Genomic DNA, 12,054 nt, shown 5'->3' on the forward strand with positions numbered 1-12,054 from the left:
ACGGCTTAATTTGCCTGAGATGGATTCGAGTGTGATATGGGCAAATCCCATCCCTTCTTTGGCCCCCTTCTATGTTCTGGTGGCACCGACCTCTTGGCCATGAGGAAGTAGCGGTTCACAGGGGCCTTCAGGGTCACAGTGATAGAGCGCACAGTGTTGAGGTTTCGCAGGACAAGCAGCATGGGGCGGGGTAAGGCCTTCAACACCTCCATGATTCGGGCAAAGTGTTCCTTAGCCATTTCCTGCATGTAGGCTCTCTCTGCACTGTTCAAGATGCCCGTCTGCCACAGCTGCCCCATTTGAATTGGTCGTTGCATTAGAATCTCACAGAACAGGAAATAGTCTTGGAGTGGGGGAAGGAGAGGGGATACTTAGTTTAGAGACTGGGGTGAGGAGAATATGATAGCTGTCTCGAAGTACTTTAAGGGAGCAAACTCAAAGCCCAGCCTGAATCGGATTAAAATGTAACTGGGAAATGTTTAACAAAAGAGAAATATAATACAACACAGAGAATGTGGTTTTCTAAATCAGCATGGCATTTCTAGGAGTGTGACACCTCTGCTTTAAGGACTGCTAGGAGTTATTAGACTAAGCCCAGAGCACAGATATGAAGCAATGAGAAGTTTACTGAAGTAGATTTCAAGTGAGGACATGGCCTTATAACTAACGATTACTTGTGTCCAAAAGTGCAACGAGGGGTTCAGGGCTGGCTTTTTACAATAATGTTACATTAAAAAAAACTGGTGAAGTTAATCCTGAAAGGTAAGGTCATGGAAATTCCTTAGATGTGTGAGGAACAAAAGAAGGCCAGGACAGGGCTCCCTTTGACTTTTGGCTTTTATGCAGGAATCAAGAGTCAGGCCATGACGTCCATTTTCCGTATATAAAAAATTGGAGACTAGACTGAAAGGTTCTTGCTAAATCTTGTCAGGCAAGGAAGCCTGCTTACCCAGGAGGAAAGGCTCTTTGGAAGTTTAAAATGTGAGTTAAGGGCAGTATCCCCTTAGTCAAGCAGTGGAAAATAACTGCCTAAAATTCTGCACAGAGGTGCCATCCACAGAGCCCACCATATTCCAAGTGCATCCTGAGCCAAATTAAAATGTCATTAGGAGATATTTAACAAAATAAAAACAATAAAACATCAGTAACTCCTATAAAGGGTTCATTAGCGGCTCCTTCTATTTGAGTTTGACACTAGTGACATTAGGTAAACCCTCCAGATTCTGCCTGCATTTTTAAAAAACTTAATTGTAACAGTCATTCATCATTTCTAATCATAGCCCTAGTCAATACTTAACTGCTTTAATGCTGGGCACCATTTAATGTCAGGTAGCTGGAGCACCAGGCCTGGAGTCAGGAGGACCTGGGTTCAAATGTGACCTCAGACACTTCCTACCTGTATGACCCTGAGCAAATCACTTAACTCTGACTGCCTAGGCCAGGGGTCGACAACGTATGGCTCTTTCTGCAGGAGCCATAAAGTCAATTTTTTTCAGGCACTGTTACAGGAGTGCACTGTGAGCACTGTACGGCTCTCACGAAATTACATTTTAAAAAAATGTGGTGTTTATGGCTCTCACGGCCAAAAAGGTTGTCGACCCCTGGGCTAGGCCTTGCTGCTCTTCTGTGTTAGAATCGTTACTAAAACAGAAGGTGAGTTAAAAAACCAAACCAAACCTGTGTGGAAAGTCTGACTGCCTGTTTGAACCCTGATGCCATTTAATCTAGGCAACACATTCCAACCAGCTAGAGACAGCTGAGGGTAGATTTGACCTCCAACTGATGCCTGCTGTGCAAACCCTGTACAAAAGGTCCAAGGGTAAGTAAACTCACCCCTCGACTGTAACCTCATCCCCTTTCTTACCTTCAACACCAAGCTCAGCAGAATGCTTCTTCATGGCTGCATCATCCCGCAAGATAATGGCCCGCCACAGCTGGCACAGGGCCAAGCGTTCCCTGGGAGAGGGAGAACCTTTGTGGTCAGGTCAGACATCCCATCCCTTGTTCCCCACAAGTGCATGGTCTTTGGGGGCCCCCAGAATTGATCCAATGCAGAGAGTTCTTTTCCCTCCCTGCAGGACTAGGCTATTGCCATAGGTGTTGGATCTTACTTCTCACTCAGGAACTGGTAGAGGCCATGGTCCAGCAACACCAATTCTGCCTTCCCATCTGAGCCTTTCCGTACCAACACTAAGAAAGAATATGGGTGGGAGTACCCAAACTTAGCCCAGCCTTAGATGGTCCAGTCCGATCCAATCTCCTCCCTCCCGAGGGTTACCAGTCTTACCATTTCCAGGGTGGGGATCCGAGTGGATGAAACCCGTATAAAAGATTTGTTCAGCAAATACTCGGATCAATTTAGATGATGTCTAAAGGAGTGGATGCCCATTAAGATGTGAGAACCACTTCCTCAGCAGCAGAAATGGGGCATCCCCAGCACTGCCAGGAGTGGCACAAGTCTGTAGTCTTCCCCAAGCCACAATCTCTCCCATAAAGGCACAGTCCCACTCTTTCACACATTCATTTAGCAAAAATAAAACAAAATCCCAACAAACTACAGTGTTCTGTTACAACATCTGGATAAGACAGTTCCTATCCTGATGATCAATCCAGTAGGCAAAACGGCACAGGTCATGCATAGAAGTGCAAACTGAGGCTCCTACTCACGTCACTCAAGCTGAGCCCCTGATTCTGGATCTCTTCCACATTGCTGACCTTGCAGCCATTACAGAAGTCGGCAGTCAGCACCCTCTGGAAATTGGGACACAAGAGCTGATAAGCAGGCTAAACCTGCTCAGCATGAGGGGCACAGGAATGGGGGGAGGTGGGATTAGAGAAGCTTACTGGGGAGAAACATAGGTCTACCCCATTGTCTGGAAGTTGTAGAAGGAAAAGAGGATCCTGAATTGGTTCCCAGGGAACCTCAAGACTCAAACCTTGCTGGACTTGTCCCAGTGAACTCGGGGCACCACTACGTAGCGGAAATGCTTCAGGTCTTGGGCACAGCGTTCTGAGTTCCGACCCTCGTTCTCAAAGTCTAGCTCCTGGGCCAGGGTCCCCTTCAGGTCCTGAGGTGGAGAATCCAACAGGGGCAGGTGTTACTGTGGGGATGGGGTTGTCCTCAGGGAGGACTGGAGTGGTGGTAGAGATGAAGAGGGGAGTCCTGAGGTGGAGGGAAGACAGCAGATTTGGACTATCCCAAGAATGGAGGCAGATACCCCATTAGACTAGAAGCTCCCTCTCTAGTCCCCTGTGCAGTGCGTATCGGGTGGAGTACCTTGAGGACCCAGCTGAAGCCGAAGCTGGGATGCATGAACTCGATGATCTGTAGCAGCAGCTCCAGGGTGTGGATGTCCCCGTCAAACCTGTCCCTTAGGTCAATGTACTGCACCTGTACTGGATGCAGGGGTTGAGTCACCTTCTGCCCTGCCCTCTCCAGTCCCGTTTTAGAGTCCCTTCAAGAAATGGCTCAGGAACCATCTCCTACTTGGAACCTTTCCTGGTTTCCCATTCTTAGTGCTCTCTTGTCCTTTGAATTAGCTTGCATTTACTGAGCAGGAGAGATCCAATGAACAACTCGGAACCACTGACAAATGGTCAGTTAAGGAAAGAATAAGCAGTGAGGTGCTCACTTGCTTGGGCATGGACCAGCTTAGAAAAGGAAGCGAGCAGCCCCTGCCACTCTTCTGTCTAGAAGTGACACTAAGAAGGTAAGGGTTTACCGAAAAGGAAGAGAGCACCGGGGGCTGCAGCAGGCCAGCAAAGCTTCCCAGGAGTAGCAGGGTGGGTGGTGTGGTTAAATGGGCTCTGGAGGGCAAAGGAGGAGGGAAGGCATTCCTGGTAGGTTTGGGGGCAGTGAGGAAAACTAGGAAACAGCTGGGTCTAACAAAGACTGGGAAGGCCCCCATCATGGAAAAGCCTAGAATACCACATAAGTTTCAATTTTATTCCATGAGCAATGGGGAAAGTAGTTAAGTTTCCCAAGCAGCATAGTGCCCTGATTAAGAGGGCCAGGTAATGGATTCGAGAGGAGGATTTGAGTCAGAGGGGCTACGTTTGAGTCCCAAGCTCTGGCACTCAACACAAGTCACAGTCTCTCAGGAACTATTTTTCTCTGCAAAATGCAGAGTTAGACCCTCTGTGAGATCCTGCGATTTCAGGCTCCACAGGTGCTAAGTGCTCCAGCGTCAGGGCCTGTCCTAAGCTCCCTGGATCCACTCCAGGCTGAAGCTGAGCTCGGCATGGCAATACCCTTCCAGGGGCACTGGCAAGTACAGGCTGCACTCATCAGCCTCTCTAGAAATCCCCTCAGTTCCTTCCACCAGCCCCAAGTCCTTGGGCAGAGCCTGGCCTGCTCTGGCCTCAGAGAAGCCAGGGCTTGAGGGACCAGCCCAGGATGTCTTGGGGTGGAGGTGAGGGGGCAGAGCCCACACATACACAGACCTTCACAGCCACTTCTGTGCCGTCTTCCAGCTTTGCTTTGTGCACCTGGGCCAGGCTGGCTGCTGCTACGGGCTCATAGTCAAATTCTTTGAACATCTTATGGGCTGGGACCTGGAAATCCTCCAGGAACAGCTCGTCCACCTGCGGGGGAAAGGAAGCCTCGCTCAGCCCTGGGACCCAGGCGCAGTCCAGGGACGGTCTCCACACTGCATCAGACCTAGGGTAGCTTCTCATCTCCTTTCTTAGGGTTACCCTCAGCATCCTAGTCCAGCCATAAGAGAATCTGTTTCCAGGCTGCAACCCTCTCCACTCCCCCCACCATCCCGTACTGTCCTCACTGTCTGTCTGGAAATGCCCTCCTCCCAGGACCCAGAGTACTCCCATCTCTCCAGAAGGCAAAGTCTATTGTTCCAGTTGCCTCTTAAGTCAACTCCTCCCCAGTGCTCAGCACGGGGCTGGGGGTCTTCAGAGCTGCTGGCGACCCCTCAGACCACCCCCGGCCTCCAACCAATCCCTTAGGCCCAGGGGCTGCCAACCTCTTTGTAGCCCCGAGTGAGGGCTTGGTCCTCCAGTTGGCGCAGGGTGGAGATGTACTCAGGGGGCAGCAGGTGGTTAAAGGAGCAGAGTCCTTGGCCCAGCTTCACATAGAGGCCTCCATTGAGGATGGCTCCAGCCACCAGGGCATTAGCTGCCCGCTGGTGACATGACGACATCACTTCCATGTAGCGAGGGCTGTTCTGGCCACAGGGACAGAGAGAAGGGATGGGGGAGGGGATATCTGCCCCAACATAACCCCCAACCCCCATGGCAACTCGTGGCCTTTTTGCTTAGGTGCCCCATCATCCTCAAACAGCCTTTCTCCATCTTTTTTTCCTCTTTTAATCCCTTACTTTCTATCTTAGTAACAACACTAAGAAGGGTAAGGGCTAAATGGGATTAAGTGACTTGCCCAGGGTCACATAGTGGGAAGTGTCTGAGGCCAAATTTGAACCCAAGACCTCTTGACTCCAGATTTGGCACTTTTTCCACCAAGCTGTTTCACTTCTAATCTTTTTATTCATGTAACCTCTCTGGTCTGTTTCCATATCTATAAAGTAAAAGAGTCGGCTTAGGTGGTCTCTAAGGCCTCCTTCAGCTCTAAAACCTCTTATTCTGTCTCTTTTGTCCTCTCTGCCATAATTCAAAGCCATCTCCTACCTAGAAGAAAAGTTCCTTGATAACCAAATTCAATTCATAGCTTCACAGGAAGATTGTTAAGAATTCAGAAGGACCTTAGAGATCACAGAGTCCAACCTCCTCATGTTACAGAAAGAAAATGAGGCCTAGTGGGAAAAACCACAGGCACTGGACTTGGAGTACCTGGGTTCAAATCTCTTGATTCCATGACACCGAAGCCTATTTTCTTATTTTCTCTCACTACCCCATGCTGCCTCCCAATCTTTTAACTTCTGCCTCCAACCCTAATGGAAACTTGACTCTTAATAGCCTTTCAGGGACACAGAGGACAAAACAGCACAACTAATCCACACTGAAATGCTGACACTACTTGACCTGTCCTGTGCACTAGAGAACTATGGGTCTTTGGCTTTTTGACTTTTTTTTTTTTAAACCCTTAATTTCTGTGTACTGACTTATAGGTGGAAGATTGGTAAGGGTAAGCAATGGGGGTCAAGTGACTTACCCAGGGTCACACAGCTGGGAAGTGTCTGAGGCTGGCTTTGAACCTAGGACCTCCCATCTCTAGGCCTGGCTCTCAATCCACTGAGCTACCCAGCTGCCCCCTATGGGTCTTTGGAAGGGAATCCCCAGAGCCAAAGGCTGTCAGGCTTCCCCAGCTCCTGAGATGCCCTCTCTATTGCCAACAACAGGAGACATACCTCTTCCACCCCTTGGAGAACCACATTTGTGCACCACCAGTAATCCATGGAGATCTGCAGGCCCACTTTGAGAGATCTGACATGGGATAAAAAGCAGGAGTGGGGGTGGGGGAAATAAGTCATACTCCAGAATCTAATAGTCCCACACAGATGACAGCTTTGGACAGCCTCTCTCTGGTCCCCTATTGCACAGGGGAATTTTATGGCTGTGAGGCTCAAGGTCATGAGGCCAGCCCATTGGGGACATCTGCTTACAGAACTCCCCATCATTTATCCCTTCAGGGGCCCAGGGCCCTCCAGTAGCATGATGTAGGGGAAAGAACCCTGAACTAGGAATCAGAATACCTGGGTGCAAATCCAGGCTCTACCACTTACTAGCCATGGGGTCTTAGGCAAATCAGTTCCCTCTCTGAGCCTCAGGTTCCTCATCTCTAAAAGGGGCCTTGCCCTGGATCAAATAAGAAAGTGCATGTGAAAGGGCTCTGTAAGTGTTAGTCATTATCTACATGAAAAATAATAATACTAATAACAACACTATTTCTGTGGCTTCTGTCCAGTCACAGAGGGTTGCTCTTTTAAACTATGAAATATTAGAGACTTGCTTTGTGAGTCTTATGTAAATATGGGATATCTTTAAGAAAACTCTAGGCGTTATTTAAGCATTGATTGAATAACCTTGATTTTTGAACTGATGGGACCTCTGTTCTTACCATGCATTTTTCTCTACTTTTTCAATAACTGGGGGATGGGGAAAAGGGAACTGTGAGAAAGGGACATTGAATTAATCCAAGGATTCCATGGGAACATGAGCAAAATCCACCATGAGTATCACCAGAAAACTCTGTGGCATAGCAAAAAGAATGTTCAAGTTAAAGTTTTAAAAAAGATAGGTTCAAATCTTGGTCCCAAAGACAATTGGGAACTATACTAAAAAGAGGATTAGACTTTTTATACATTCTGATCTTACTATTGGATATATTTCCCAAGGAGAGGGTGGGAATCATAGTCAAAAGAGAAAGAACCCATATTTACCAAATATTTAATGAAGCAATTTTTGTGGTAGCAAAAAAGGTAGAAACAAAATGGGTACCCATCAGTTGGGAGGGTAGCTGAATAAACTGCAGTATACAAATGTGATGGAATATTACTACATTGTAAAAAATGACTATTACAAGAAGTTCTGAGGACTCTGGAAAGACTTCTAATGAATTGATAGAAAATAAAGAGAACCAAGAGTATAACCGTTCTGTTTAATAAAAATGTTGCCCATACAACTCCCCATTATTTGTCCCCTTGGGGTTCTAGGGCCTTCAGATAGCATGGTGAAAGGAAAAGAACCCTAAATGAGCCTACTTACTAGCTTTGTGGCTTTGGGCAAATCATTTCCCTTCTCTGGGCCTCGAGGATCAAATAATAAAATGCAGGGGAAAGGGCTTTGTAAGTGCAAATCATTCTGATCACCATAATGTAAAGGAATGTACTAAAGACTTAAAAATCCAGGTTAATGTCATAATCCATCCTGACTCCAAAAGATAGATGATAAAACATATATTTCTCCTTCTGGTAGGGTAGATGTACTATAGATCTACAATGAGATCTATGTGTCTGATGCGGTCACTATGCTGGCTTGTTTGGACTACTTTGTTCCTTTGTTCCTTTGTTAAGGAAGATTCTATTAGCCAGATAGTGACAGTAATTTTTTCCTTTGAGCATCAATGACACATTATGTAAAGTCTCAGTTCTAACATGTATTAGCTTGCTGGCTTCCTTCAAATCTTAACTAAAATCCACTTTCTATAGGAAAGCTTTCCCCCTTACCTCTTAATTCTAGCGCTGACTCTCTACTGATTATTTCCAATTCATCCTCTATATAGTTTGATGACACATAGCTGTCTGTATGTTGTTTCCCCTTTAGACTATGAGCAGGTCCTTGAGAACGAGGAATGTCTTTTACTTTTCTTTGTCTCCCCATCCCTTAGCACTATGTGAGCCACTTCATGAGCTCTTAATAAATACCTCTGGGTAAGTTACTTTCTCTCTGAGTCTGAAGTTTCTTCATTTGGAAATTCATGGCCTTTCCCCATTGCTTTCCCTAACCGACAGGGTCACTGTGAAGAAAGTGCTCTGTAAAGCACTATAGGAACGGACCATCTTTGAGCTAAAAGCTGGTATTATGGAAAGGGTTCAAAATTTAGACCAGTATGTGCAGGGAGGCCAATCCCCAAATCAATACCTGCCCACTATGTTCTCTGGATTGGAAGACATTCCCATCTGAGACAACAGGAAGAAGAATGAATCTACGCCTGAAGAACTGTGGCTAAGAGAAGCTGATGTGGCAGTGAAATACTGTCCAGAGTGAGAAGATTTCTTTCATCTCCATTTCAAATTAACTTCTGGTTGAGACTTCAGAATTCACATCTTTTCTTTCTTCCTTGTGAACAAACCCTAGAAAATTTCTTCTTGTGATCTAAAGCCTAGAAAGTCAGTGGACAGAAGGGAGGAGGGACCAGATGCTGCTCTTAGGTATCTGATCACAGTGGCATCAGCAGAGTAAGGAAGGAATTAAGGGCATTTGATCTCTGTAATCTGGAGACCAAGATGACTCAAGGGTCAAAAAAGTCCAAGGAGCTCTGGGGCTTCAGATTGGTGTCTGGGGAGAAGCTATGAAAGGTGAAATCCCTGGGGCATGAGGCACATTTCCTGAGGAGGTGCTCCAAGCAGAAAAGCAGGTGCCCTGGGAAACTAAGTCAGGTTTATAAGAAGGCTTGGGGCTGAGGATGAAAACAGCAATGCAGAAACTAGAGAAGGATGAGACAAATGACAGAATTTCTTGTTTCAGACATGGATCTATATGCCTTTCACAGGGTTCCCTCCTTCCCAAAACAGTGGTAACCATTTTCTTTATTTCTGTGTGATGAAAGAATTGTTGCAGAGAATTGGAGAGAAAAGCAAGACCATGGAGAGAGGCCATGGGAGTTCAGTTCTCTCTCCTCTAGTGGGGAAATACAGGAAGCTCATTAGGAGTGACACTGGATCAAGGATAGGTAGGATGGGTAAGATTTGGGGAAGTAGAGCAAGAAAATAATATGAACAAGGGCACAGGAAGCAGGAAAGCCAAAGACATGTTTGGGAAATTGTATGGAGCCCACTGAATGGACTGGAGAGTCCATAAAGGGGATATGTAGGCAATATGGCCAGAAAGGTGAAATGGTAGAAAGAACACTAGATCCAGGGTCAGAGGACCTGAATTCAAATCCCAATTATGGCCCATCACCCATCACTTAACCTCTCTCAGTTTCTTCATTTGTAAAATGAGGCTTGGGGTTGAATAACATGAATCTATAATACTCTAAAGACTATAGAGGGCCTGGAAAGCCAGGAAGATTGAACTTTATCTTGTAGGAAATAGTGAGTTACTGAAGGCTTAGGGGCAAGGAAAGGATATGAGCAAAACTGTGCTTAGGGGGCAGCTGGATGGCTCAGTGGATTGAGAGCCAGGCCTAGAGACGGGAGGTCCTAGGTTCAAATCTGGCCTCAGACACTTCCTAGCTGTGTGACCCTGGGAAAGTCACTTAACCCCCATTGCCTAGCCCTGTAAAATTAATATGGAAGGATATATTTAAAGATATTAGGGTTTAAAAAAAAGAATTTAAAAAATCTGTGCTTAGGAGGATGAATCTGACAGTTTGAACAGCATGAATTGGAGAGATGGAGAGGTTAGAAGTAGAGACACCAATGGCAAGAGTCCAAATGAGATGTGATGAGGGCCTGCACTATGGCAGAAATGGAAAGGATGAGAGTCTCACTAGGATATGTTTTCTAGGTTTATTACCTGCTATGGGAAGGAAGAAGGACTTACCTAAAACTTACCTAACTCACAAAGAACTCTAGTGTCAGGATTCAATAATAAATCTAAGGCTATAAATCCTCAGATAATACAACAAATCTGGAGGGCAACTAACATGCTGAAGGAAAGTATTAAGTTTCAAAATGATCCTGACAGTGTCAAACACTGGATCAAAACCAAACAGGGAAATGTGATAAAAATAAATGTGAAGTCTTGCATTTGGGTTCCAAAACCCAAAGAACAGGATGAGGGTGGGGAACGACAGACTACACCTAGATAATATTGTTCATATGAAAAAGAAAAGATTTTAGTTGTCCACAACTTCAGTATTGAGTCAAAAACACATATTAATAGATGTCTTGTGTCCAGAATGATGAGATGATGATTCTGTTGTCTCTGTCCTAATATGGCCACATCTAGAATACCATCTCCAATTACAGGGGCCACATCCTAGTAAGGATGCTAGAAAACTGGAACAAACAGAGAATGATCAGGCAACCATGTAAAATATCAACAGAAGAAACCAAGGATGTTTAGCTTGAATAAGAAAATGTGACAACTTTTGACAACTCCTTGAAGAGCTAAAGGGTTATTATGGACAAGATTTGGATTGTGTTAAAAGGATTTGACTGATTTTGTGTACCATCAGCAGGAAGAATTGGGACTAATTGGCAGATTTTGGCTTAGCAAGGAAGAACATTTCATCTTATAGATGTGTGACAACTTTGTGGGCTGCTTTGTTAGACAGTGATCTCCTCATCATAAGAGATATTCAAAGCAGAAATTGGATGCTATCGTGGTGGTGGTGACATTTAAGATCTTTTCCAACTCTTAAGATCCTGTGAGATTTAGCACTTTGTTAGCCTGTTTTGGATTCTGGAGCACAATGAGTTGATATTCTCAGTGAACAATCTACAATGGTTTGACATGGACCCTTCAGGTTGATTTAATAAATGTCTGTATGATATTGGGGACCTGCAGTTAGTGGAGATTACTCATTCTAGGTCATGCTGTAAAATGTATATAGAAAGAACTAGCTTTTGGCATGGGCTTAGAACTTCCTCTTATCTCTTCTTCCAATTCCCATATTGCTCAGGTGTCTTCCCACAATCTCCTCCTTGATCGATGTCTCATATGAACAGGTGGCTTTTTTCTTGCTAAGGTAAACTCCCGGTACACTCAAGTGATCTCATAAAATCCTGACTTTCTCAGCAGATTGTTCCCTCTATCTCTCCCACTCTCTCACTAATCTTTAGTATCTTCCTATCTACTAGATGCTTCCCTTGTGCCTACAAATATGCCTGTGTCTCTCTGATCCTCAAAAATCCTTTTCTTGATCCATTCATCTCCACCATCTCATATCTGTCTTCTCTTTTGAGACACATTCTTTGAGAAGGCCATCCACAATGGGTATTTACACTTTCTTTTTTTCTCACTCTCTTCCTAACTCTAGCTTCAAAAATCATCACTTAACTGAAATTGTTTTCTCTCAAGATACAATGATTTCAGAATTGCCGAATCTAAGGGACCTTTCTCAATTTTCATTGTTCTTGACTTCTTAGCAGCCTCTAACATTGCTAAAGTTCTCCCTGATACTCACCTTCAGTGTTTTTGATATGGTCCGACACCTGCACAGACTCCTCTGATAGATCTTCATCCTAGGTCATGCCTGCTGACTCAAAGTGTCCCCCAGGGGTCTGTCCTGAGTCCTCTTCTCCTTTCCCTTTACAAGTTATTTGGTGATGTTGATCTCATCAGTTCCTCTGGCTTTAGTTATCATCTTATAGAGTAGATGATTCTCAGATTTATTTATTAAGCCCTAATCTCTCTCATGATCTCCAAACTCTCACATCTAACTGAATGTCCAAAATAGACAACTTAAATTGA

General features: G+C 45.1%; 1 protein-coding gene across 1 annotated transcript in view; it reads right to left on the bottom strand.

The window, feature by feature from the left end:
* ADCK5 (aarF domain containing kinase 5) overlaps nucleotides 1-12,054 on the bottom strand; it is a 46,969-nt gene that overhangs the window by 896 nt on the left and 34,019 nt on the right. The window contains exons 4-13 of the mRNA XM_044669506.1: nucleotides 6,321-6,396; nucleotides 4,980-5,180; nucleotides 4,444-4,584; nucleotides 3,278-3,391; nucleotides 2,937-3,068; nucleotides 2,668-2,751; nucleotides 2,288-2,369; nucleotides 2,112-2,190; nucleotides 1,865-1,956; nucleotides 91-343 (exon numbers count right to left, since the gene is read on the bottom strand). Coding sequence (XP_044525441.1) covers nucleotides 91-343; nucleotides 1,865-1,956; nucleotides 2,112-2,190; nucleotides 2,288-2,369; nucleotides 2,668-2,751; nucleotides 2,937-3,068; nucleotides 3,278-3,391; nucleotides 4,444-4,584; nucleotides 4,980-5,180; nucleotides 6,321-6,396 — 1,254 coding nt within the window. The remainder of the gene's footprint in view (nucleotides 1-90; nucleotides 344-1,864; nucleotides 1,957-2,111; nucleotides 2,191-2,287; nucleotides 2,370-2,667; nucleotides 2,752-2,936; nucleotides 3,069-3,277; nucleotides 3,392-4,443; nucleotides 4,585-4,979; nucleotides 5,181-6,320; nucleotides 6,397-12,054) is intronic.

Source organism: Gracilinanus agilis, chromosome 1 (assembly GCF_016433145.1).
Source record: "Gracilinanus agilis isolate LMUSP501 chromosome 1, AgileGrace, whole genome shotgun sequence".
Lineage (NCBI taxonomy): Eukaryota > Metazoa > Chordata > Mammalia > Didelphimorphia > Didelphidae > Gracilinanus > Gracilinanus agilis.